The 25,275-nt window shown below is 46.0% G+C and overlaps 2 protein-coding genes across 2 annotated transcripts in view; both read right to left on the bottom strand.

The window, feature by feature from the left end:
* The window catches only part of LOC144791621 (dehydrogenase/reductase SDR family member 4-like), a 213,085-nt gene that overhangs the window by 27,992 nt on the left and 159,818 nt on the right, over positions 1-25,275 (bottom strand). The window contains exons 6-7 of the mRNA XM_078666348.1: positions 17,051-17,102; positions 10,727-10,861 (exon numbers count right to left, since the gene is read on the bottom strand). Of these exons, the coding sequence (XP_078522474.1) occupies positions 10,727-10,861; positions 17,051-17,102 (187 nt within the window). The remainder of the gene's footprint in view (positions 1-10,726; positions 10,862-17,050; positions 17,103-25,275) is intronic.
* LOC144791618 (dehydrogenase/reductase SDR family member 4-like) overlaps positions 1-25,275 on the bottom strand; it is a 379,701-nt gene that overhangs the window by 207,932 nt on the left and 146,494 nt on the right. The window lies entirely within an intron of this gene.

Below are 25,275 nucleotides of genomic sequence, written 5' to 3'. Positions count from 1 at the left end.
CTACACAACATATAAAGTACTTTAGTATGAAGATCTTCATAATTCTTTCTAAAGTATATTAATTAATTAATCGTCCATGCTAAAAGAAGCAATGAGATTTGATGAATTCAGCAAACAGAATCCAATCTCTTATATCAGAAGAATACAGTGGTTCATTTGATTTCTTTCCCAAATGCTATATATTATTTCGCACATGCATGTATCAGTTAAAAGCTCTTATTCTTTAAATTAGAGTCCTAAATCACAACATTTATTAAGGACATGGAATAAGCTAAAAAACAAGTATCAAAATATTACAGGCAGCCCCAAAAATGTGGTGACTGGCTTCAAAATGGAATTTTGGAAAGTGCATCTCTAAAAATTCGGTTTCTTATAACCCTTTTGAAGGAGTGCTGTAGAAAGTGAGCAACATTGCAAGGACCTATGCAGTCCTATGATCCAAAAGTGTTATGTCTCAAATAAGGTTACCAAAATTCTATAGAAGGCTTGTTTTAAATTAATGTAAGGAAAACTAAGGGCCTGATTATGCCTTAGGCGGTCTCGGTACTACCGTCATGGCAGCATCGGAGTCCCTACTGGCCGGCTTGGGGGTCCACCAGCCATATTTCGAAGTTGGTAGTACCACAGACATAACACCGCCCTGTTCCCGCCATAACCGCCAGGATTTTTCACCATCTGGGATGGAGTAACAGGTTGCAGTGACTGATGGTAGAAGTCCAGACACCGTACCCGCCATGCAGATTACAATGTGAATTACTGCAAAGCCGACTGTGACTGAAAGGACTCCACACTCTACTTGGTGGGAACAGGGGAAATAAGGTTAAAGCTCACCTTATGTCCCATTTCCACTTCTTTTCCCATCACGGAGCCCAATGTCCAAGTCTCCCCTTTGAGCTGACACTTGTCACATTGGAAATCCACACCTTGGTCGCCTGAGGCACTAGTAAGCCACAAGTACATTCCTATGGCTGTATACCCGTGCTGCTGGACATTGCTCACACAAGCCCCGGTTCCATATGTCCAATGCATATGTTTGTGTTTTCTACCTAAGCACATTAAAATGCATATACATACATTGACATTGTGAGGAAAACTGTGGGCTATTGCATGCGGCGGTCTCCCTCAGTCTGGTGACCGCCGCTGTCACACTGTCAGCACATTGGGAAAATAGCTTGGCGGTGTCCTTGGGACAACAGCAGACTGGTGGTTAGACTGCCAAAGTCGTAATTAGGCCCTTAGTCCCTAATTTTGTTTTGACCCACACCAATTCAGAACAACCCCATCTTTTTTTTACAACTTTCACTATATCCTCTGGGAAACTCAAGACCTTATACAAATTAAGAGAGTAAGGCCGACATTTCAAACAGAAATGTAATTTTAGATTACACAACCAGGTGCATTAACCTGTTAAAATAAATGTTTTGTTTTTTCTAAATTCCAGGAGTCAATTTTAGAGCACAATCACCACATACTCTCTCACTATTACAACACACATCTATTTATTTTGTGCCTTTAGGAAGCACAAGTTGTACACAACAAAAAGAGATAAAGACGCCAGTATCCCTTACAATGAACAACAATCTTCTTAAAAAGACATCCATCTCATTGTCTATTTCAGCACGACTTAAGAACATGGCATAAAAGGCATCCTCCTACCAGGGAGAAAAGGAAGAGCAGAGAAGAGAGGAAGGATGCAGACAATTGGCAGATGAAGAATGAAAGGAAGGTAGCTAGCTCAAGGTGTAGCAACAGAGAGGGCAGCTCTAAAAAATGGAGGTAACAGGGATGAGAGACAAAAACAAGGCAATTAGCAATATGTAAATGATGCAATGAGGACTTTAATGAGAAGGAAAGAATGGTAGAAACCATAGTGAGTTAGCATTAGGCAAGAGTGCAGTGTAAGGGGCCTTAAAAAGTGGAGACGAAACAAGGAATACTTGGATGAGTTCAGAAAGAATTAGCACAAATACGTTTTTAGTTTTTTAGAGAATTACATTGGGATATTTGAGCATCTCCAGTCAACTTTAGGGGGAACTTTAAAATAATACTAAACTTTTGTATACCAGTCTTAGAATTATTGGGTTCTTTAGCTTTTTGTTAGTGCCAATGATCTTGAGATATGCACTACGGCGATAGGTTTTTAAAAGTGGTACATGCCAATTTGAACTTTATTCTAGCTTCTAAGAGAAGCCAATGGAAATTCTTAGAGCTGGGGAAAGTCAAACTTCCTTTACCCCAAGAGCAGGCTTGTAACCGAGAGAAGTAGTGCTTTGATCGGGGATAGAGCAGATGATGGTGTGCCAGCCAAGTGTGCCAAACTATTGTTTGTTATCACCACAACCTCTACTCTATGTCAAAAGCCATTAGGTTGAAGTACATTTGCAGTTTCATTATAGCACGAAGCATGACTTTTGTTCTTTTTGGATGTATGCTCAATTTAAGGTGACATAGACAGATCTGGGTCAATCTACATACCACGTGATATGTCTCTGATGGCCAATGCCAATGAGGACAAATACATGATATTTTTTTTTATTTGATATTGGTAGGAACTTGTTCAGTGTCCCAGGGCAGAAAGTGGTTGCTAGGCTCAGATTGTGACAAACAAAGCTTTTTACCACTGATGACCCCAGACTTAATCTCACTTTTGTAACCAAAACTGAGCACCAAATACACCCCCGTAACACTTAACTCACAGAGTAGATGCCAAGCAGTCCAAGGCTGATTCAGTGAGGTGTTTTAGGGGTAGAGAATCTGAACAAAAAAAACATGAAATAATTAAAAAAATAAGGAACTAGTATATCGGTTTATAAAAAGAAAGTACTTTATTGCTATTCTACAGGCAACATACTTAGTGCACAAAATCAGCACAGGGCACTCAAAAGTAGTGCCAGGGGGAAACAACATCTGTGGTAATTTGGTGGCACACTCTTTAATGGCAAAGTGTGTTGACCGTGGCATTTCCTGAGAGAAAACTCAATGGACCTATTTGGCTGATTAACTCCCTGGTGACACAGTTAGTTTGAGTTGCAGCAGTCCCTCTCACTAATGTTATAGTCCCTTCCCTGTCAGGGTGCATCCTGGATGTGTGTTCTATCTGAGGCAGATTGCACTAGCATCCAGCAGGAGGAATTTGGTGTTCTCTATGGTGTGCACAGCCCAGATCACACAGCAGGGAGTGATCTTGCCCAGCCTGCCTAACTGATGTACAAGTGGTGTCTTTGGCACCCAGTAGAGTGGAGACAGCATATGTTGAGGATGAGGATGCTCTGGTGAAGTTTTAGTTGTTGCAGATCATCAGCTCTTGCACTTGGGATCTTCCTCAGGCCCAAACACAAAAATGTACCACCCAAACAAGCCAGGTGTACATACTTCCTTGTCATGGGAATTATGTAGCCTTTAGTGCAAGCTCCTCAGGAGCTATGACTCAAGGGGCTAGATGTAGGTAAGTTCCATTTACCGATTCTTAAATACCAAATTTTACCGATTCGTTATTTCAGAATCGGTAAATGGTATGTAGGAAAAAATTTCGGTAAAAAATACCGAATCGGTAAGATTCAGTATTTACCGATTTGGTAATTACCGATTCGGTATCTGCCATTCATTCCTATGGGCCTTGAGGCCCATGGGAATGAATGTCATTTACCGAATCGGTAATTACCGATTCAGTAAAATTGTAAAATAGTCAAGGGTGGCAGGGTGTCACTTTGACACACTGCTGCACCCCTGATTAGTGCAGGTGTGCACATGTGGCATACATACATGCCCTACGGGCATGTATGTCTGTCACGTGGCACAGGTGTAAATGCACATTTATGCATTTACATAGGAATTCGTTATTTACCACCAACTAATAGTTGGTGGTAAATAACGAATCCTCAAAGCCCTGAAGCACTGTTTACAGTGCTTTCTACATATCATTTACCGATTCGGTAAATACCGAATCGGTAAATGATGATTCGGTAATTACCGAATCGGTAAATACCGATTCGGTAATTACCGAATCAGTAAAATGCCTCCTACATCTCAAAAGGCTTTTACCGGTCGGTAACGGCCAAATTCGGCCGTTACCGACCGGTAAAAGCCTACCTACATCTGGCCCTTGATTCCTTTTATAAGGGCTATCAGATGGCAGTTCAATATTCTTTCAGTTACACATGTTTTTTGTGACACTTTTTTAGTTAAGGAACTCAGCTGTCTAAAATAATCTTGGTAAGTGCAATCCAACAAGGTATGCAGTTCTGTTCCACTGTTGGGTGAATTGAGGTTCTCAGTTCCTCACTTGCACAGAATGGTGCAGGTCCTTACCAGAGGCAACAGTAAACGGTTAAGCTTCTTCTACTTCATCTCTTTCATATTCTCTCCCCTTCTGAGCAGATCCTTCCTCATGCAGGTGCAACTTTAATTCCCTTCAAGAGCAAATGATCTACTAAATCACTTTAAGCAGGGTCCAGGCAGCTCCCCATGGCATTCTTGGGTCAAAGTCCAAACATTACTGGTCCCAAACATGGCAAGGTGAGTTGGTGGTTACCCATCACTGGAGCTCAAAGAGTTTCATGGTCAGCACTGGTGTAGGAACCCTGAATCCAGGAAAAGAAAATGTAACACACAGGCTGGAAGTTTCCATCCCATTTTTAAATTGCAGAAGGCAGGTGTGTAGGGGTTTGAATCATGGTGGTCCTGCCCATTTGCTTATTTCCCTCAGAATGTTTTAGCCATGGTGTGTGGCAGGAAATGTGAACATGAAGGGTGGTGGCAATGGATGGTGCTGGGTGTCTCCTGTCAGCAGCAAGCCAAAATAAGAGCAGAAAACCAAGGGATGCTGCCCAACTTAGCTATCTTTTAACCTGTGGATGTGCCCCTCCAGAGGGTAATGGGGCAACAAAGCTCAACATGAAACCCATTTACTTAACAAGCATTTACAATGCAATGGTCTCGGCATCATTAAAGGTAGAGCTATTGGCATTGCTCATGACATTTTTTTTTCTTTAAATCATAAATAAATGGCATTGTCATTTAAATTGTCAATACACACCACTCTGCACTCAACTGCACTCACCTGCACTGCACTCAACTGCACTCACCAGCACTGCACTGCACTCACCTGCACTGCACTCACCTGCACTGCACTCACCTGCACTGCACTGCACTCACCTGCACTGCACTCACCTGCACTGCACTCACCTGCACTGCACTCACCTGCACTGCACTCACTTGCACTGCACTGCACTCACCTGCACTGCACTCACCTGCACTCACCTGCACTGCACTCACCTGCACTGCACTCACCTGCACTGCACTGCACTCACCTGCACTGCACTGCACTCACCTGCACTGCACTGCACTCACCTGCACTGCACTGCACTCACCTGCACTGCACTCACCTGCACTGCACTGCACTCACCTGCACTGCACTCACCTGCACTGCACTGCACTCACCTGCACTGCACTGCACTCACCTGCACTGCACTGCACTCACCTGCACTGCACTGCACTCACCTGCACTGCACTCACCTGCACTGCACTGACCTGCACTGCACTGACCTGCACTCACCTGCACTGCACTGCACTCACCTGCACTGCACTGCACTCACCTGCACTGCACACACTGCACTCGCCTGCACTGCACTCACCTGCACTGCACTCACCTGCACTGCACTCACCTGCACTGCACTGACCTGCACTGCACTGCACTCACCTGCACTGCACTAACCTGCACTGCACTGCACTCACCTGCACTGCACTCACCTGCACTGCACACACTGCACTCGCCTGCACTGCACTCACCTGCACTGCACTCACCTGCACTGCACTCACCTGCACTGCACTCACCTGCACTGCACTCCACTGCACTCACCTGCACTGCACGCACTGCACTCACCTGCACTGCACTGCACTCACCTGCACTGCACGCACTGCACTCACCTGCACTGCACTCACCTGCACTGCACTGCACTCACCTGCACTGCACTGCACTCACCTGCACTCCACTGCACTGCACTCACCTGCACTGCACTGCACTCCCCTGCACTGCACTCACCTGCACTGCACTACACTCACCTGCACTGCACTCACCTGCACTGCACTCACCTGCACTGCACTGCACTCACCTGCACTGCACTCACCTGCACTGCACTCACCTGCACTGCAATGCACTCACCTGCACTGCACTCACCTGCACTCACCTGCACTGCACTGACCTGCACTGCATTCACCTGCACTGCACTCACCTGCACTGCACTGCACTGACCTGCACTGCACTGCACTCACCTGCACTGCACTCACCTGCACTGCACTCCACTGCACTCCACTCACCTGCACAGCACTGCACTTCACTGCACTGCACTCCACTGCACTGCACTCGCCTGCACTGCACTCGCCTGCACTGCACTCGCCTGCACTCGCCTGCACTGCACTCACCTGCACTGCACTGCACTCGCCTGCACTCCACTGCACTGCACTGCACTCACCTGCACTGCACTGCACTCACCTGCACTGCACTCACCTGCACTGCACTCACCTGCACTGCACTGCACATACCTGCACTGCACTGCACTCGCCTGCACTCCACTGCACTGCACTCACCTGCACTGCACTCACCTGCACTGCACATACCTGCACTGCACTCACCTGCACTCCACTGCACTGACCTGCACTGCACTGCACTCACCTGCACTGCACTGCACTCACCTGCAATGCACTGCACTCACCTGCACTGCACTCACCTGCACTGCACTGCACTCACCTGCACTGCACTGCACTCACCTGCACTGCACTCACCTGCACTGCGCTCACCTGCACTGCGCTCACCTGCACTGCACTCACCTGCACTGCACTCCACTCCACTGCACTGCACTCACCTGCACTGCACTGCACTGCACTCCACTGCACTGCACTCGCCTGCACTCGCCTGCACTGCACTCACCTGCACTGCACTGCACTCGCCTGCACTCCACTGCACTGCACTGCACTCACCTGCACTGCACTGCACTCACCTGCACTGCACTGCACTCACCTGCACTGCACTCACCTGCACTGCACTGCACTCACCTGCACTGCACTCACCTGCACTGCACTGCACTCACCTGCACTGCACTCACCTGCACTGCACTGCACATGCCTGCACTCCACTGCACTGACCTGCACTCACCTGCACTGCACTGCACTCACCTGCACTGCACTGCACATACCTGCACTGCACTGCACTCGCCTGCACTCCACTGCACTGCACTGACCTGCACTGCACTCGCCTGCACTGCACTGCACTCACCTGCACTGCACTGCACTCACCTGCACTGCACTGCACATACCTGCACTGCACTGCACTCGCCTGCACTGCACTGCACATACCTGCACTGCACTCGCCTGCACTCCACTGCACTGCACTCACCTGCACTGCACTGCACTCACCTGCACTGCACTCACCTGCACTGCACTCACCTGCACTGCACTGCACATACCTGCACTCACTACTCTGCACTCACTACTCTGCACTCACTACTCTGCACTCACTACTCTGCACTCTGCACTCACTACTCACTACTCTGCACTCACTACTCTGTACTCACTACTCACTACTCTGCACTCACTACTCTGCACTCACTACTCACTACTCTGCACTCACTACTCACTACTCTGCACTCACTACTCACTACTCTGCACTCACTACTCTGCACTCACTACTCACTACTCTGCACTCACTACTCTGCACTCACTACTCTGCACTCACTACTCTGCACTCACTACTCTGCACTCTGCACGCACTACTCTGCACTCTGCACGCACTACTCTGCACTCTGCACTCACTACTCTGCACTCTGCACTCACTACTCTGCACTCTGCACTCACTACTCTGCACTCTGCACTCACTACTCACTACTCACTACTCTGCACTCACTACTCACTACTCTGCACTCACTACTCACTACTCTGCACTCACTACTCTGCACTCACTACTCTGCACTCACTACTCACTACTCTGCACTCACTACTCACTACTCTGCACTCACTACTCTGCACTCACTACTCACTACTCTGCACTCACTACTCTGCACTCACTACTCTGCACTCACTACTCTGCACTCTGCACTCACTACTCTGCACTCTGCACTCACTACTCTGCACTCTGCACTCACTACTCTGCACTCTGCACTCACTACTCTGCACTCTGCACTCACTACTCTGCACTCACTACTCACTACTCTGCACTCACTACTCTGCACTCACTACTCTGCACTCACTACTCACTACTCTGCACTCACTACTCACTACTCTGCACTCACTTCTCTGCACTCTGCACTCACTACTCTGCACTCACTACTCTGCACTCACTACTCACTACTCTGCACTCACTACTCACTACTCTGCACTCACTACTCACTACTCACTACTCACTAATCTGCACTCACTACTCACTACTCTGCACTCACAACTCACTACTCTGCACTCACTACTCACTACTCTGCACTCACTACTCACTACTCTGCACTCACTACTCTGCATTCTGCACTCACTACTCTGCACTCACTACTCTGCACTCTGCACTCACTACTCTGCACTCACTACTCACTACTCTGCACTCACTACTCACTACTCTGCACTCACTACTCATTACTCTGCACTCACTACTCTGCACTCACTACTCTGCACTCACTACTCTGCACTCACTACTCACTACTCTGCACTCACTACTCTGCACTCACTACTCACTACTCTGCACTCACTACTCTGCACTCACTACTCTGCACTCACTACTCATTACTCTGCACTCACTACTCTGCACTCACTACTCTGCACTCACTACTCTGCACTCACTACTCTGCACTCACTACTCTGCACTCACTACTCACTACTCTGCACTCACTACTCACTACTCTGCACTCACTACTCTGCACTCACTACTCTGTGCACTCACTACTCTGCGCACTCACTACTCTGCGCACTCACTACTCTGCGCACTCACTACTCTGCGCACTCACTACTCTGCGCACTCACTCCTCTGCACTCACTCCTCTGCACTCACTCCTCTGCACTCACTACTCTGCACACTCACTCTGCACTCCCTACTCTGCACACTCTCTGCACACTCTCTGCACACTCTCTCTGCCCACTCACTACTCTGCACTCACTACTCTGCACTCACTACTCTGTACTCACTACTCTGCACTCACACTCTGCACTCACACTCTGCACTCACACTCTGCACTCACACTCTGCACTCACTACTCTGCACTCTGCACACTCACTCTGCACTGTGCACACCACTGATATCATGGAATCTTCCACCACACTTTCTAAAACTCTATAGTGCGAAGCCTAATAGGCACAGAACCAAAAGAAGGGTAGACATTGCTTAAAATAATCTTATTGTATTTATGAGAAGCAAAAGCGAGACTGTGAAATGTGCTGAATATCAGTTTGTTACGAATCAACAGAGTGAAGTTAGAGAACCAAGAAATAGTAATTTAGAATCCGGGTTAGAAGGAGTAGTAATCACAAGCTGAGGATCAACGGGCACGAAACAGCGTGGTGAGCGCGCAGGAGACGCAGCGTGAGCGTGCACATCAGCTGAAGATCGCCGGAGAAGACACCGAGCCTGCCTGCTGCCTGTTGACTGACCCGCTGCAGAGGGAAAGAGCCCGGTGAGTGGGGGTATAGGGGGGGGCGGCAGAGAGGGAGTGGGCAGAGAGGGAGGGTGTGTGTGTGTGTGTGTGTGTGTGTGCGTGCGTGTGCGTGCGTGTGTCTGTCTGTGTGTGTCTGGTGTGTGCCTGCCTGCCTGCCTTTGTGTGTGCGCGTCCACAGACCCTGGTCGGCTCGTGCACCGCTCTGTACTCCTTTGCAAGCTTACTCGGCGACAATAGTTCTCGTTGCCGAGACCTAAAAATGACCCTCTTTCTCTTCTCCTTAACACAATACAGGAGGAGCCACTACCAAGGACCCTTACACAGATCACTGGGAAGCCCTGCAATTCCACATCTGCGAACTATGCTCCTCGTCCAAACATCCATCTAATGTGCCACTTGAAACAGTTATCACAAAAGGAACCCAGTGTGTCAACATTCACATGTCTGAGATGCTCTACATGCATCCTTAATACACCCAAGTAAGGTATATACATGTGACAATGCCCCACACAGATGAGTAGAGGATCCAGTCATGGTGGACTGGCAGTCCAATTTAGGAAAACACAGGAGAGGTAGGCCATTCTTTCTAACAGACAATAGGTAAAACATCTTTTCCTGCTATTACAATCATTTCACTGCCACCACGGTCACTTTTGTAAGCCTGTCGAGTTGACTGTAGAAACATTTGGCAATGAGGATGTACATGGTGTTCCTACTAAACCACAGAGTATGGTTCAAGGTCTCAATTCTTGTTGTAAAGTGTATAAATGCATACGGGTGATTGCTATATGTATGAAGGAAACAGTTAATAAAAACTACAACTTGCTAATGGTGATTTTCAGACAGGAGCACTGGGCCCTTTCTTCTGTCATATGAGTAGTGATACATTGCTTAATTCTTGGTCTGTGGGTAAGAATGATAATTTCAGTTTACTCTAAATTCAGTTTAAGCAGGTTTGAACACAACCAATAATGCATGTTCCAGAGTCACTTTATTTGAAGATAGATGTCCTAAATTGAGGACATTTTTAAAGAGATCTGCATTTCATCTGCATACACAGGAGTACCCCCTTTACCTAGTTGCTTAATGCTGACAATACTTACAGGACCGTTCATCTTTGTCCTCGTCACTCCAGGCGCCAATGAGTTTAGCCGAATGTTCATTGGAATTAATTCTGATGCCATAATCTTGGTCAAACCAGCGAGGGCAGTCTTACTGACACAGTAGGCACCAAAATACTGTTGCAGGGAGGAAAAGAAGAATATTTACTTAACTTGAAAGAGAAACATGAGGAGGATGAAAGCCCAATTCACAGAATTCTTTACACACTTTACAAAAATTAGAAATCATGCTCTACGGAATCAAGATTCCATGCAGAAATACATTTAGTAAAGAAGAAAAGTAGGATTTTGCAAATTTACTTTTAAATATGACATTTGAAGAAAAGGAGGGAAAATAGTATATATTTGGTGAGAGGAAGAGGCAACTACACTAAAGATTTCCACATATCTACAATGTATTATGTTGGTTGTATTAACAAAATCCTTGCAGACAGATTCTCATATAAAATCCAAACAAACCTTACCCTACCCCCACACCACCCATTAAGAAGAGCAGCTGCTACTGGAGCAATTAGCTTCTTCCCAGCGTAATAATCGTGTGCCTCTGCCTTTGGCAAGGGCGTAACACAGGCGCCGCAGCCCCCGCAGTGCAGGGGGGGGCCCTCAACACAGCACTCTGGCTGCAGAACTCTTGATTGAGCCCAGTGGGGGCCCCTCCACGTGCCTTGCAGGGAGGACCCCTCGAGTTTCGTTACACCAGTGGCCTTTGGACAACATTGACCTGGGTTTCCTTCCACTAAATGGACACCAGGTCACAGTGATTGCATCCTTGCCTTATTTAACTCCCTTTCTGTTAGGGAATTTGCTTCAGAAAAATTTATACTGAGTGGGAAAAACAGCTATAGGCTCAGCTCGCCTTTATCTTCAGTACATCCACTAGTGAGGCAGATATACTGAAGACACAGAGATGCTCATCAGGAAGAGGGGATTTTAAATATTTGGTTGGTCCTCTGTTATCAGCTACGAGCCACGGTGTCCTGGATGCTAATAATCCCAAGGAACATTACTATTCAACATTATAACATCACTATAAAAATGAAGTGATACACTGGATTGGAATTTATGGCCACTGAGGCCTTGATTGCTTTTAATGCCTACTGCTCCAAAATTATCAGGCGTATACCAAATTTGTCATGATTATGGAACTGTTTGAAAGGTTAACATCCTGAACATCCAGATAAATAGTAACACTTGGCTACTTATAAGCAGCAATGGCATGTTATAATAATATACCAATTTAGTCATGAACATTAATTCAAAGACTAAGGGCCCAGGCAACACCAATGGAATCTGAAGCATTCCCAGATTTATCAGAAATCATGAACCTGGGAATACGTCAAAATCTAATGCGACCCAGGGAGGGCGTTAGGGAGGCGCAACGAGGAGAAATGCTTTAATTTCTCCTCATCTTTTACTATTTCTATGTGTGCTGCACATAAAAAGAGGAAAATGCCAGATTTGATTGATTTTGTGCAGGAAGATGTCCCTTCCTGCACAAAATCAGTCAGCCCCACAATGAAGAGACCCTTTCACCCTGGTGCAAGGATGCCTGCATTGGCACATGGCAGACCATTGTGCACCAGCGCAGGGGATAAGGACTGGAATACACCGTATATCATAAATATGATGCATTCCTGCGCTTTTGTTTTGACGTCGGGCAGTGCAGCAAGATTCCTTGCGTCGCTGCCCTATGTCAAAACCTCATATAAAGTAGTCCCGATATTTCTACCTTTGATATTCCTATGCACAATATTTTTCTGTCGCAATATTTTTGACACAATATTGTAATATCACAATATTATTTTTTGATATTTTGTCCAAACACCAGGATTGTCTTACAGACACACCAACAAGGGTAAAGGCTGAAGGTCTCTCTTACTATGGACATACCTAACATTAATGCCGAAGTATGATAGTGATTTTTTTCAAGCGGATGAGATTAATAAATTAAAGACACTCAACAAATATTTGCCCAGATTTGGACGGCAATCATGTGGATAATATAAGAATCTTCTACTCAGCATCTGGTGTACAATGAACCATCCCAATGTACCTCATTGAAATTGACCCACAGTTGTTTAATAAAGACAAACAATCCTAAAAAGGCATTACTGCCTTATTCATAATGTTTTTAAGATCTATGGATTAATAATATAAATAGCCTAATAATCTCTGATTATAAAATTATCAGTCCCTTGACATTTCACAGCACATTAACCCAAGTCCTGATGAAAAGGGAACATATATAACAAGCATTTACAATGCAATAGGTCTCGCAGCATTAAAGTTTGAGTTATTGGCATTGTGTATGACAATGCGGTGCATAACATTTTTAGCAAACTTTGAATTGGTGAGCAGTGAGAGTGTGTGCAACAGTATGCTGTTTTTGAAAGCAGTGTTGTAGAGAGTGCAGGAATTTGGGTGACCTGAGCAATGTGGATGATGCACCTCACTCACGGGGCTGCCGCAGTTATTATTCACACAACTCTGATGGTGCACTTCACGCACGGGCTCACAGCTGTTATTATTCACACAGCTCTGATGATGGACCTTACGCACGGGCTCACAGTTGTTATTCACACAGCTCTGATGAGGCACCTCACGCACGGGGCTGACGCAGTTATTATTTACACAGCTTTGATGATGCACCTCAGGCACGGGCTCACAGCTGTTATTCTTCACACAGCTCTGATGATGCACCTTAGGCACGTGCTCACAGCTGTTATTATTCACACAGCTCTGATGATGCACCTCACGCATGGGGCTGACGCAGTTATCACACAGTTCTGATGCACCTTAGGCACGGACTCACAGCTGTTATCATTCACTGATGATGCACCTCCGGCACGGACTCACAGCTATTAATCACACAGCTCTGATGATGCACCTCACGCACGGAGCTGACGCAGTTATTATTCACACAGCTCTGATGATGCACCTTAGGCACGGGCTCACAGCTGTTATTATTCACACAGCTCTGATGTTGCACCTCACGCACGAGGCTGACGCACTTATTATTTACACAGCTATGATGCACCTTAGGCACGGCTCACAGCTGTTATTATTCACACAGCTCTGATGATGCACCTCACGCACGGGGCTGACGCAGTTATTATTCACACAGCTCTGATGATGCACCTTAGGCACGGGCTCACAGCTGTTAATATTCACACAGCTCTGATGATGCACCACACGCACCGGGCTGACGCAGTTATTATTTACACAGCTCTGATGCACCTTAGGCACGGGCTCACAGCTGTTATTATTCACACAGCTCTGATGATGCAACTCACACACGGGGCTGACACAGTTAATATTTACACAGCTCTGATGCAACTTAGGCACGGGCTCACAGCTGTTATTATTCACACAGCTCTGATGATGCACCTTAGGCACGGGCTCACAGCTGTTGCGGTGCTTCCTTCTTTTTACTGGGGGCAACGTGGCTGGATAAATGCAGTGAAGTTTCTCAATGTAAAGACTTTGCTGCCTCAGCTGCATGTTTAAGTCTAAGCTCAGGACTAAGCTCGGGAGAGGATCCATGCAGTACAGGCCGGACGCCGCTTCACTCTCACGGGCTCTCTTCCACCTGTTGCCCCGCAGCAGGAGCCCTCGGGAAGCATCACACGGGTCGTGAGGAGAGTTCAGCCCACAACGTACAAAGTGTTCAGCAGTCGGAAAAAGATGTCCCCCTATCAGGCTGTTCTGGGGCCAAACCAGTAATAACGAGCAACACCTTCGGGTAAAGTTCGCTCTATACAAATTCGCATTACATAAATAACAATAACAAAAAAACGGTCGCTATTGTAAAAAAAAGGTAAAACTCATACCAGATATGCGACCCCAGGGCGAGAGAGCGGAATGAGCGGAAGCAGGAATACACGTGCGCGTGCACTGCCGAAACCTGCCGTGGGGCGGGACTTCCGTTTCTGCTGGAAGCCCGCGGAGTGCCCGGCCAGAGGAGCAGTGGTGACACGGGGCTCCCATGCCCGAGGGAGAGCCCCGCGGTGGCAGCTGAATTCCGGAGTGAGGTGAGTGGGGCTTAGTTGAAGTGGGGGGTGGCGGCGGGGGAGGGGGGTGTCTCTGTGCGCTGGTGTGTGTGTGTGTGTGCGCTCGTGTGTGTGCGCGCGCTCTTGTGTGTGTGCGGCGGGGGGGTGTGTGTCTCTGTGCACTCGTGTGTATGCCTGCGTGTATGTGCACTAGTGTGTGTGCGTATGTGTATGTCTCTGCATGTGTGCAAAGAAAATGAAAGCTGGCAACACTGTCGCTCGAACCGCGCTCTCCCAGAGCCATCTGGACAGCAGTAAAAACGAAACTTAAACAAAGTGAAAGCACTGTCTCTCCAAGCACGCATTGGAAGGGAACCATCAGCTGCTCAATGGAACGCGCATGCACGTAGCCCGCTCAATTCTGACTCTTTCACATGCGCGTGGCCAGTCTTGTCTCCTGGAAAGCAGACTCGCTAACAAAAGGTCTCTGGCGAGACCGCGCTTCGCGCGGTTAACGCCAACGCCACGAGACCTAAAAATACAAAATAAAATACTCATACTTGGAGGGCTAATTTGTACCCATTTCACTTTCACTTCTTCATTAGCTTGACTGTTATCCATATAATGTAAGATGTGTATAATCATAAAATCATAAATGGGGATATGGATAAAAAACGTATTTGTGAAATAAAGAATTCTGCTTGTAACCTTTCAGATGATTTCAGTGCCTCTTGATAAACAAACTGGAAACTGGCAAACAACTAACCTTTCCCGGTCTTTTAAACTCAAATCTCTGAATTGCTATGCCAATTCCAGTTATGCACAGAGGAGTTCCCACTGCAATTTGTAGGATATCACAGCAATGTTTTATATCTTGCCAAACCTGGTCTGAAGTCCATATGATTTTGAATGTCACATTCTTTAGCAATGTATGCTCTTCACTACCAAAAGGGACACTGAGCCACCCCTCAACACTGTGTAATCATGTGGCATCTGATAACTGCCTACTAAAATACCTTAAAACCAAGGAGTGCAAACTCACTGGCTCAATTGGAGCCTTATACATCTATAGGCCTGCTACTGTTTTTATACATCCAGAAAATTGCAAACTCTCAATGACAATTTCTCAAACAACAAGCTCAGAATATGTAATGGGATTAGCCTGAATAGATACATTTTGAAAATATAAACAAGTTAACAAGGATAAATTAACAAAAAACCCTAGTTTGTGTAGCAAAAAGACTGTCTATTGTGTGTAGTTATGACATTTCTGAAAATCCACTTTTCCAGCCAGTAATCCAGGGAAGAGTAGACATGTTAAATACACTTGCAACCCAGAGGTATTACCACAAATGCTAGACATTTTCGCAATTAATCTTGGTGCTAAGTGTATGCCAAACAGGAGTTCTTTGAATGAGCAATGGTTGCCATGTTCTGTGAACGACACACATTGGTTATGGGCTTTATGCATAGGTAGATAGAAATATGCAAACAACAAGTCCAATGTGTTCCAGAATTGCTGTTCCTCCTATATTGGGAGAAACTTGTGCAGAGTATTCATCTTGCAATGAACTTTTTTGATTTATCTCTGAGCGAGTATTGAGTCTAGTATTAATCTCAGTGTGCTGTTCTTCAGAATGAGGAAGGGGATTGAATACATGGTCCTGCCATGTTTTCCTGATGGAAACTCATTTTGAGTATAGGTAGATGGTCGTTTTGCAATTGGTCTTCTTCTATAGAATAACCCTGTGTAAGGTACCCAATGATCCAAACATTAATTTCCCTCCACATTTGTGAGAAATGCTCAATCATCACTGTTAGCTGTGTATTCAGTGTGGATGCACTTGTAATCAGCTTTTGGAGGGAGAGTTACATCTTCCTTGATGGGTTGATCTAGAGTTTCCATGGCAATTATTACTTGTAAGATTGATAAAAGTGAAAAATAGTTTAGATTTTTAAATCTTTTTTTGCCACCACAGTGCCACATGTCTACATACATAGCTTTCTAGAAAAAAGAATTGTAAAAGCCAAGAGCCAGTGCCAAACCGGTTGGCTTTGCTACTGCTTTTTCTGTGTGGCTCAGTATATATTAGACCTCCGTAAAATTGAATGGTGTAATACACCATTACGGCAAATGGTGACGTTTGTGGTAAATACTTAAAGCAGACGAGTTGGAATAGCAAAAGAACACAGTGCGTTTGTTTCAATGTGTCCTCGCATCAAAAATTAACACAATGAAGCATTCGCATTTTACAAAGTTACGTGAAATTATTTACCATTATTCTACCTTAGTTAATAAATAATGAACTATACTTACTGGAACAAATGTATAGGCAGCTGCAGATGAAGTCAGGACAATGGACCCCCCCCTGTAAGAGAGAGAGAGATGAGAATCAGGATTAGAGGCTGGATGGGTGTGTGTCGGTGACTGCATGCGCAAATACCCGTGCAGGCATGCATACATGTATATATGTTTGTGCATGTAGAGAGCATGACTGCTTCTGTATGTGGTGTTTGTGTCAGCAGTTTGAATGTGTACGTGTTTATGTGTATGGTGTTTTCTTCATCGGTGGTTGGAGGAGAGCAGGGACGTTTAATAAACATTCAAACACTTAGCAGAATAATTTTTTCTCCACCCTGCTGAACTATGTCCTATTGCCTACAATCGCGTACTGCGTGCTCCTGCTGCCGTTATATGACTATACCTTTACTATGCAATGCCTTAACCATGCATGCCTTTACAATGCTGTTCGTTTACCATGAATGCCTTTACCACGCAAGGTCAATTTATTTAAAGTAAGATAATCCCATATATATGTGTGTGTGTATATATATATATATTCACTGAAAAAACCATAGGTTTCAGCCCCGTTATAGTTAGGAATTAGCATTTTAAAAAAACTTAGAAATTCACTGAAAAAACCATATGTTTCACACATGTTATAGTTAGCTGGACATTTCACTCATACAAAACCATTGAAATTCCCCCGTTATAGTTAGTTCAGCTAACTATAACTCGCGCGCCCGCAATGCACTGCTGATGACATCACATATTACATCACTCATGACATGGCCAGTGACATCACTCATGACTTCACTGATGACATCTCAAATGACATCACTGATGACTGACCACCTGAGCAGGCCTTTACGACATGTAAACGACATGTTTCGGCTTCCAAGGAAGCCTTGTTCACGTGAACAAGGTTTCATTGGAAGCCGAAACATGTTGTTTTGGAAATAAACACCCTTGGAATTATTGTTTGGTGGATGGTCGTTTACTGAGAGCGTACAAAAACTTTTTGAAAAGCGACACGAGGATCAATTACCGTCGTGCTCCGCCGGTATGTACGCCAATTCCCGCGGGGCCACTGGCAGTCAGAAGGAGCAATTTTGTATATATATATATATATATATATATATATATATATATATATATATATATATATATATATATATATATATATATATATATATATATATATATATATATATATATATATTTCCACAGCCTGTCTTCCTTTCAGCGAAAGTAGACAAAGGAGCACTTCGGATTGAAACAAATTCTTTATTTCCAGGGGATCAGCATGACGCGTTTCAGCAGTTAGCCTTCCTCAGATGCACCCCCCTTGGTAAGTGCCGCTGCCACTGCGAGCCTGAATTGTTTTTGGTTTTGGCTTTCTGAAGTAGATTTGTAGCGCACCTGGACTTCGTTGGGGCGTGTTCGCTTCAGTAGTCCAACACGTGAAACTGCATCTCCCAGAGTGCAGTAGTGTTCTTACAGCGTGTTGCGAGAGGCGATCCACTCCACCAGAATTGTTGATTCCCCACAGTGGAGGCTGGTGGACAACGAAGGCAGGTGAGGAATCGCAGTGTTTTTCTGGGCATTCATGTAGTTGTCAGTCCGAGCTTCCTGCCTGGGCAACACAGCAGGTTACAGGTCCGGGACATCGCTGAAGTAGCAGTGTCTCTCCATAGGGTTATGGACTTTCGGTGAAAGCGGAGATTCTGTGCCTCTGTGATGTCTAGGCGGTCCTGGTGTATTCCGAACTCACCGGACGCTTCAGAAGGTGCTTCCCTCACGCGTTCTCACTCGCGTTAATATTTCCACAGCCTGTCTTCCTTTCAGCGAAAGTAGACAAAGGAGCACTTCGGATTGAAACAAATTCTTTATTTCCAGGGGATCAGCATGACGCGTTTCAGCAGTTAGCCTTCCTCAGATGCACCCCCCTTGGTAAGTGCCGCTGCCACTGCGAGCCTGAATTGTTTTTGGTTTTGGCTTTCTGAAGTAGATTTGTAGCGCACCTTGACTTCGTTGGGGCGTGTTCGCTTCAGTAGTCCAACACGTGAAACTGCATCTCCCAGAGTGCAGTAGTGTTCTTACAGCGTGTTGCGAGAGGCGATCCACTCCACCAGAATTGTTGATTACCCACAGTGGAGGCTGGTGGACAACGAAGGCAGGTGAGGAATCGCAGTGTTTTTCTGGGCATTTATGTAGTTGTCAGTCCGAGCTTCCTGCCTGGGCAACACAGCAGGTTACAGGTCCGGGACATCGCTGAAGTAGCAGTGTCTCTCCATAGGGTTATGGACTTTCGGTGAAAGCGGAGATTCTGTGCCTCTGTGATGTCTAGGCGGTCCTGGTGTATTCCAAACTCACCGGACGCTTCAGAAGGTGCTTCCCTCACGCGTTCTCACTCGCGTTAATATTTCCACAGCCTGTCTTCCTTTCAGCGAAAGTAGACAAAGGAGCACTTCGGATTGAAACAAATTCTTTATTTCCAGGGGATCAGCATGACGCGTTTCAGCAGTTAGCCTTCCTCAGATGCACCCCCCTTGGTAAATGCCGCTGCCACTGCGAGCCTGAATTGTTTTTGGTTTTGGCTTTCTGAAGTAGATTTGTAGCGCACCTGGACTTCGTTGGGGCGTGTTCGCTTCAGTAGTCCAACACGTGAAACTGCATCTCCCAGAGTGCAGTAGTGTTCTTACAGCGTGTTGCGAGAGGCGATCCACTCCACCAGAATTGTTGATTCCCCACAGTGGAGGCTGGTGGACAACGAAGGCAGGTGAGGAATCGCAGTGTTTTTCTGGGCATTCATGTAGTTGTCAGTCCGAGCTTCCTGCCTGGGCAACACAGCAGGTTACAGGTCCGGGACATCGCTGAAGTAGCAGTGTCTCTCCATAGGGTTATGGACTTTCGGTGAAAGCGGAGATTCTGTGCCTCTGTGATGTCTAGGCGGTCCTGGTGTATTCCGAACTCACCGGACGCTTCAGAAGGTGCTTCCCTCACGCGTTCTCACTCGCGTTAATATTTCCACAGCCTGTCTTCCTTTCAGAGAAAGTAGACAAAGGAGCACTTCGGATTGAAACAAATTCTTTATTTCCAGGGGATCAGCATGACGCGTTTCAGCAGTTAGCCTTCCTCAAATGCACCCCCCTTGGTAAGTGCCGCTGCCACTGCGAGCCTGAATTGTTTTTGGTTTTGGCTTTCTGAAGTAGATTTGTAGCGCACCTGGACTTCGTTGGGGCGTGTTCGCTTCAGTAGTCCAACACGTGAAACTGCATCTCCCAGAGTGCAGTAGTGTTCTTACAGCGTGTTGCGAGAGGCGATCCACTCCACCAGAATTGTTGATTCCCCACAGTGGAGGCTGGTGGACAACGAAGGCAGGTGAGGAATCGCAGTGTTTTTCTGGGCATTCATGTAGTTGTCAGTCCGAGCTTCCTGCCTGGGCAACACAGCAGGTTACAGGTCCGGGACATCGCTGAAGTAGCAGTGTCTCTCCATAGGGTTATGGACTTTCGGTGAAAGCGGAGATTCTGTGCCTCTGTGATGTCTAGGCGGTCCTGGTGTATTCCGAACTCACCGGACGCTTCAGAAGGTGCTTCCCTCACGCGTTCTCACTCGCGTTAATATTTCCACAGCCTGTCTTCCTTTCAGCGAAAGTAGACAAAGGAGCACTTCGGATTGAAACAAATTCTTTATTTCCAGGGGATCAGCATGACGCGTTTCAGCAGTTAGCCTTCCTCAGATGCACCCCCCTTGGTAAGTGCCGCTGCCACTGCGAGCCTGAATTGTTTTTGGTTTTGGCTTTCTGAAGTAGATTTGTAGCGCACCTGGACTTCGTTGGGGCGTGTTCGCTTCAGTAGTCCAACACGTGAAACTGCATCTCCCAGAGTGCAGTAGTGTTCTTACAGCGTGTTGCGAGAGGCGATCCACTCCACCAGAATTGTTGATTCCCCACAGTGGAGGCTGGTTGACAACGAAGGCAGGTGAGGAATCGCAGTGTTTTTCTGGGCATTCATGTAGTTGTCAGTCCGAGCTTCCTGCCTGGGCAACACAGCAGGTTACAGGTCCGGGACATCGCTGAAGTAGCAGTGTCTCTCCATAGGGTTATGGACTTTCGGTGAAAGCGGAGATTCTGTGCCTCTGTGATGTCTAGGCGGTCCTGGTGTATTCCGAACTCACCGGACGCTTCAGAAGGTGCTTCCCTCACGCGTTCTCACTCACGTTAATATTTCCACAGCCTGTCTTCCTTTCAGCGAGAGTAGACAAAGGAGCACTTCGGATTGAAACAAATTCTTTATTTCCAGGGGATCAGCATGACGCGTTTCAGCAGTTAGCCTTCCTCAGATGCACCCCCCTTGGTAAGTGCCGCTGCCACTGCGAGCCTGAATAACATATATATATAATATAGCCAGCAGCTTCTCCTATCCTCAGGCACAGGCCTTGATAATATATAGCTATTCCTTACAGTCCAGTATGGCATGTCCCACTGCAACAAAACAAAGCAGCTATTGTTTGTGGAGTACATCTCACATGCAATGATATAGCACTATAGGGACAAGAATAGGAGAGGTGCTTGTGCACACTGGAATATTTCAGGGTCTACAACACCTTGCTGGCATTTAATATTGTCAGGCGGCTTCTTTAGACCTAGTAAATCCCCGTGCTTAACACACAAAGTGTTTCAATATTGTCTCACGTTTCAATATAAAGCATTTATTTGTATAGTTATATCACGTTTTTATATTAATTTTGATGTTGATCATTTTTGAAAATGTGAGTTGAGTCTGTTGTCACTCACTGACAGACTCCAACATGTATGTATTTCTTGTATGTCTACACATTGTTCTTTGAATTCACTTAAGTACAGCCACTTCCGGGTCACGGACTGACTGAAAAAGACAGTTAGGTTGAAACACGTCAGTCAATAAACGTATTTCTCTAAAATAATCCTGAGTGCGACTTTACCTTATGGATATATATATATATATATATATATATATATATATATATATATATATATATATATATATATATATATATATATATACTAGCAGCCCGTCCCGACCTTGTCCGGATGCAACAGGCTTCCCCGACCCCCGCCCGCCCCGACATTGTGCAGCAGCCCGGGCCCCTGCCCGGCCTGTCCCCCGCCTGCCCCGACCCCTGCCTGCCCCGACATGTGTCCCCTTACCTGAGCCGCCGCTCCTCCCGCCTGTCCGCTGCTCGCACCGCCGCTGGCCTGTCCGCTGCTCCTCACGTCACTGCTCCCCCCCCGCGCCATGTCCGCCGCTCCTCGTCACGCTCCTGGACCCCGCTCCTCTCCGCGCTCCTGACGTGAGCACGCACGTCGCGGCCGGCGCTACTTCGTAGAGACTACTTTTTTTTTAAACTTTAAATTTTTTAAAGAACGTTTTTTTTTTTTTTATATAGCCTATAACCATGTATACACCCTGACAATTCCAACAGTGTATCGGGTGTGTGGATTGGCGCTGTGGTTCCCGAGTTTACCCACTTCAAAGGCTGAAAGTTCTTCCTTTATTATAGTAGTATAGATAAATATAGATATAGATTGTGAAACAAAACAAATGTGTAATGATAGTGCAGCTAACTTGAATGTTTAATTGCAGTGGTGTTTATGTCCTTTAATGTTTAAGTTGTGCCGCATTTCAGAATAGGTGATGTATGTTTTGGGTAAGGTTTTAAATTTTAATGAAAGTCTTGAATGTGGCAATTGTAGTACTGTGGTTGTTAGCAGTACAGTATTGTGAAAGGGTCTCCTTTCCAAAAGTCTTTTGTTTTTTAAAAGTAGTGGTCCTTAATTATTCCCTTAGTTGTTTTGGTACCATCTAGATGTCTGATTTGCACAGCAGAGTTAATGGTCCTTAAATGTGCCAATAGTTGAGTGGATAAGGGCAAGAGAAGTGTGCGACTGACAAAGCTTTCTTAATTAGTATACAGCACCTCTGAGTGTGAAAGTTCAATTAGCCTTACTGAAATTGGCATTTTGTTTAGAGGTGACCCCCTATTTGCGAAGTAGTAAAAAGTGTAAAACTCTGTTTGAGTTATGGCAGGTATTCTTTTAGTGTTGGCCCCCAGGGAGAAGTAAAAGTTGCAGATCGTAATGAAGGGTACCTAAAAAGGGCAATAGTTTAGATGAAAGTTAAGTGAATTGTGGCGAGAGAAGAGTGCGATAGATCAAAGCGGCGAGAATTAGCATACAGCACTCTCTGAGTCAAAGTAGAAATAGCGTTAATGAATTTGTCATGTTTTTTATTATGGCAGCCCCGTGGGAAGGTTTTGTGCAGTTGAAAGGCTGAAAGTCCGTTTTATATTGCGCAGCAATTGTAGAGAGCAAGCCTTTCTTTGTAATTCTGAAGTAATGCCTGCACTTAGTAATTATCGTGTTGTTGTTCGAGTGCTGTCAATGAGAATGCGAGAAGAGTGGCACTTCGAGAAAGGCTTTCTTTGTAATTCTGAACTAATGGCCGGACTCATTAATTTCCGTTTTCCTTGCGAAGTGGTGTCAATGATAATGCGAGTAGAGAGTGGCACTGCGCGAAAGCGTTTGTTTGTAATTCTGAAATAATGGCAATTTTCGTAGCGTTCGAAGCTAGTGTGTCTGGTTTCCCTCAGCCAGCCCCCTATTAGGAACGTGCTCGTTAGAGAAATCCCTTAAGAGTTTGCATACTTATTGTTGCAAGTACTGTGCTAAATGTGTTAAAGGTAGCGTGATTGGTTTGTTTTTGAAGCAGCGCCCCTTTTTAGGTTTTGCCTAGCAAATGCGTACGAAGTACGCATACGCTAGGAAAAATCTTATGATCTGTGTGTGGGGTCGGGTATCCGCCCCCTCCTCCCATTGGCTAGCTCCATAAATGGAGGCTAGCCATTGGGAGAGGGCTCTGTCCGTCAATCTCGGACCAGATTCGGGGGCGTTCCCGAGAATTTTTGGCTTTTGGCGACGTCACGCTACGTCAGCCAAAAGCCCTCAGGAACGCCCCCGAATCTGGTCCGGCATTGAGCCGGCACCCGCCTTCCTGCTCAAGATCGCCGACAAAGAATTTGTTTATATTGTGACGAACAGACAAGTCATGACTCGCTGACAAAGTCACTTTCGTAAAGGTCCGAGCTATCAAAAAGAAACTTTTTTTCAAACAAGAAGCATGCTGATTTTGAAGGCACACATAATCATGAATAACGTGAGTGACACTCGGTCGCCAGTGAAATGGAAAACGGACAGCGCGATTCATGTAGCGTATGAGCGCGACCACCTTTAAGTGGTGCATACAGTCGCACATCGGAACGGGTGAAGTACATAGCAAAGAATAAGTCAGTATAAAGGAATCCAATGTGTGATGAAAGGTGATTTTTTTTCTTTTCGCTTTACATAGATCAATGCAGGAATAGTGTATGTTAAAAATATCTATCACATTATAACTAATTATCAAAAGGCTATAATACATATGCTAAATCTCTCATCATCCAAAATACCTTTATATACTACTAGGAAGCCAAATATATGGTCGCTACGTGGACACGAAAATGCAGGCGGAAAACAGGCAGGGCCAGGGAGGCAGACGAGCCCCCAGCTGTAGAGAGGGGCCGTGGAGCCCGAGGACATCATGCAGCCCCCTGCATACCCACCTCACAACGGGGACTTCACCTTCGTGTCATCAGCAGAGGCAGCAGGTGAGGAGAGCTCAATACCTACCACCAGGGATCCATTTCCTACCAGGCAGTTGTGCGAGAAGCAGCGCCTCCGGCCCTTTGCCTGTTTTAAAGTTCTCCTATGTACTGTTTGTTTTATTTACATTTCTCGAGCAGTCTTGCTTACAAGGCTCATGTTACCCGATTTATGGACGTAACGGTAGGATTGCGGCCTGGCCTTTTCTAAACACAGTACTCGAGTGGGGCTAGGTTCGTTAGAGTACGGCGGTGTCAGATCTGTCCTCGGGTGACTGTCGGTGATTGCAACGCAGGTAGTTGTAATTGCCTTCTTTGTGGAAACCACTAAAGGCTTTCGGTCTGACAGCAAAGCCCAAACAACTTTAATGTCACTTTTTACTCTATTCAATTGTACATATACTTACACAATGCAGTAGGTCTGTACACCACTACTTGCCTGCTAATCACGGGGTGCACTAGCATCTGGAAATAACCGATGCGAATGGCACCTTTTCCACGTCTCATAAGTAAACAAGCAGAGGGTTGAGATCAGCGGTCGAATCTAAAGGGTATGGTAACGGCAATGGTGAGTACGA

The sequence above is a fragment of the Lissotriton helveticus genome, chromosome 11 (genome assembly GCF_964261635.1).
Source record: "Lissotriton helveticus chromosome 11, aLisHel1.1, whole genome shotgun sequence".
Lineage (NCBI taxonomy): Eukaryota > Metazoa > Chordata > Amphibia > Caudata > Salamandridae > Lissotriton > Lissotriton helveticus.
The sequence above is the reverse complement of the archived record's forward strand: the minus strand, read 5'-3'. Positions and strand labels throughout refer to the sequence as shown.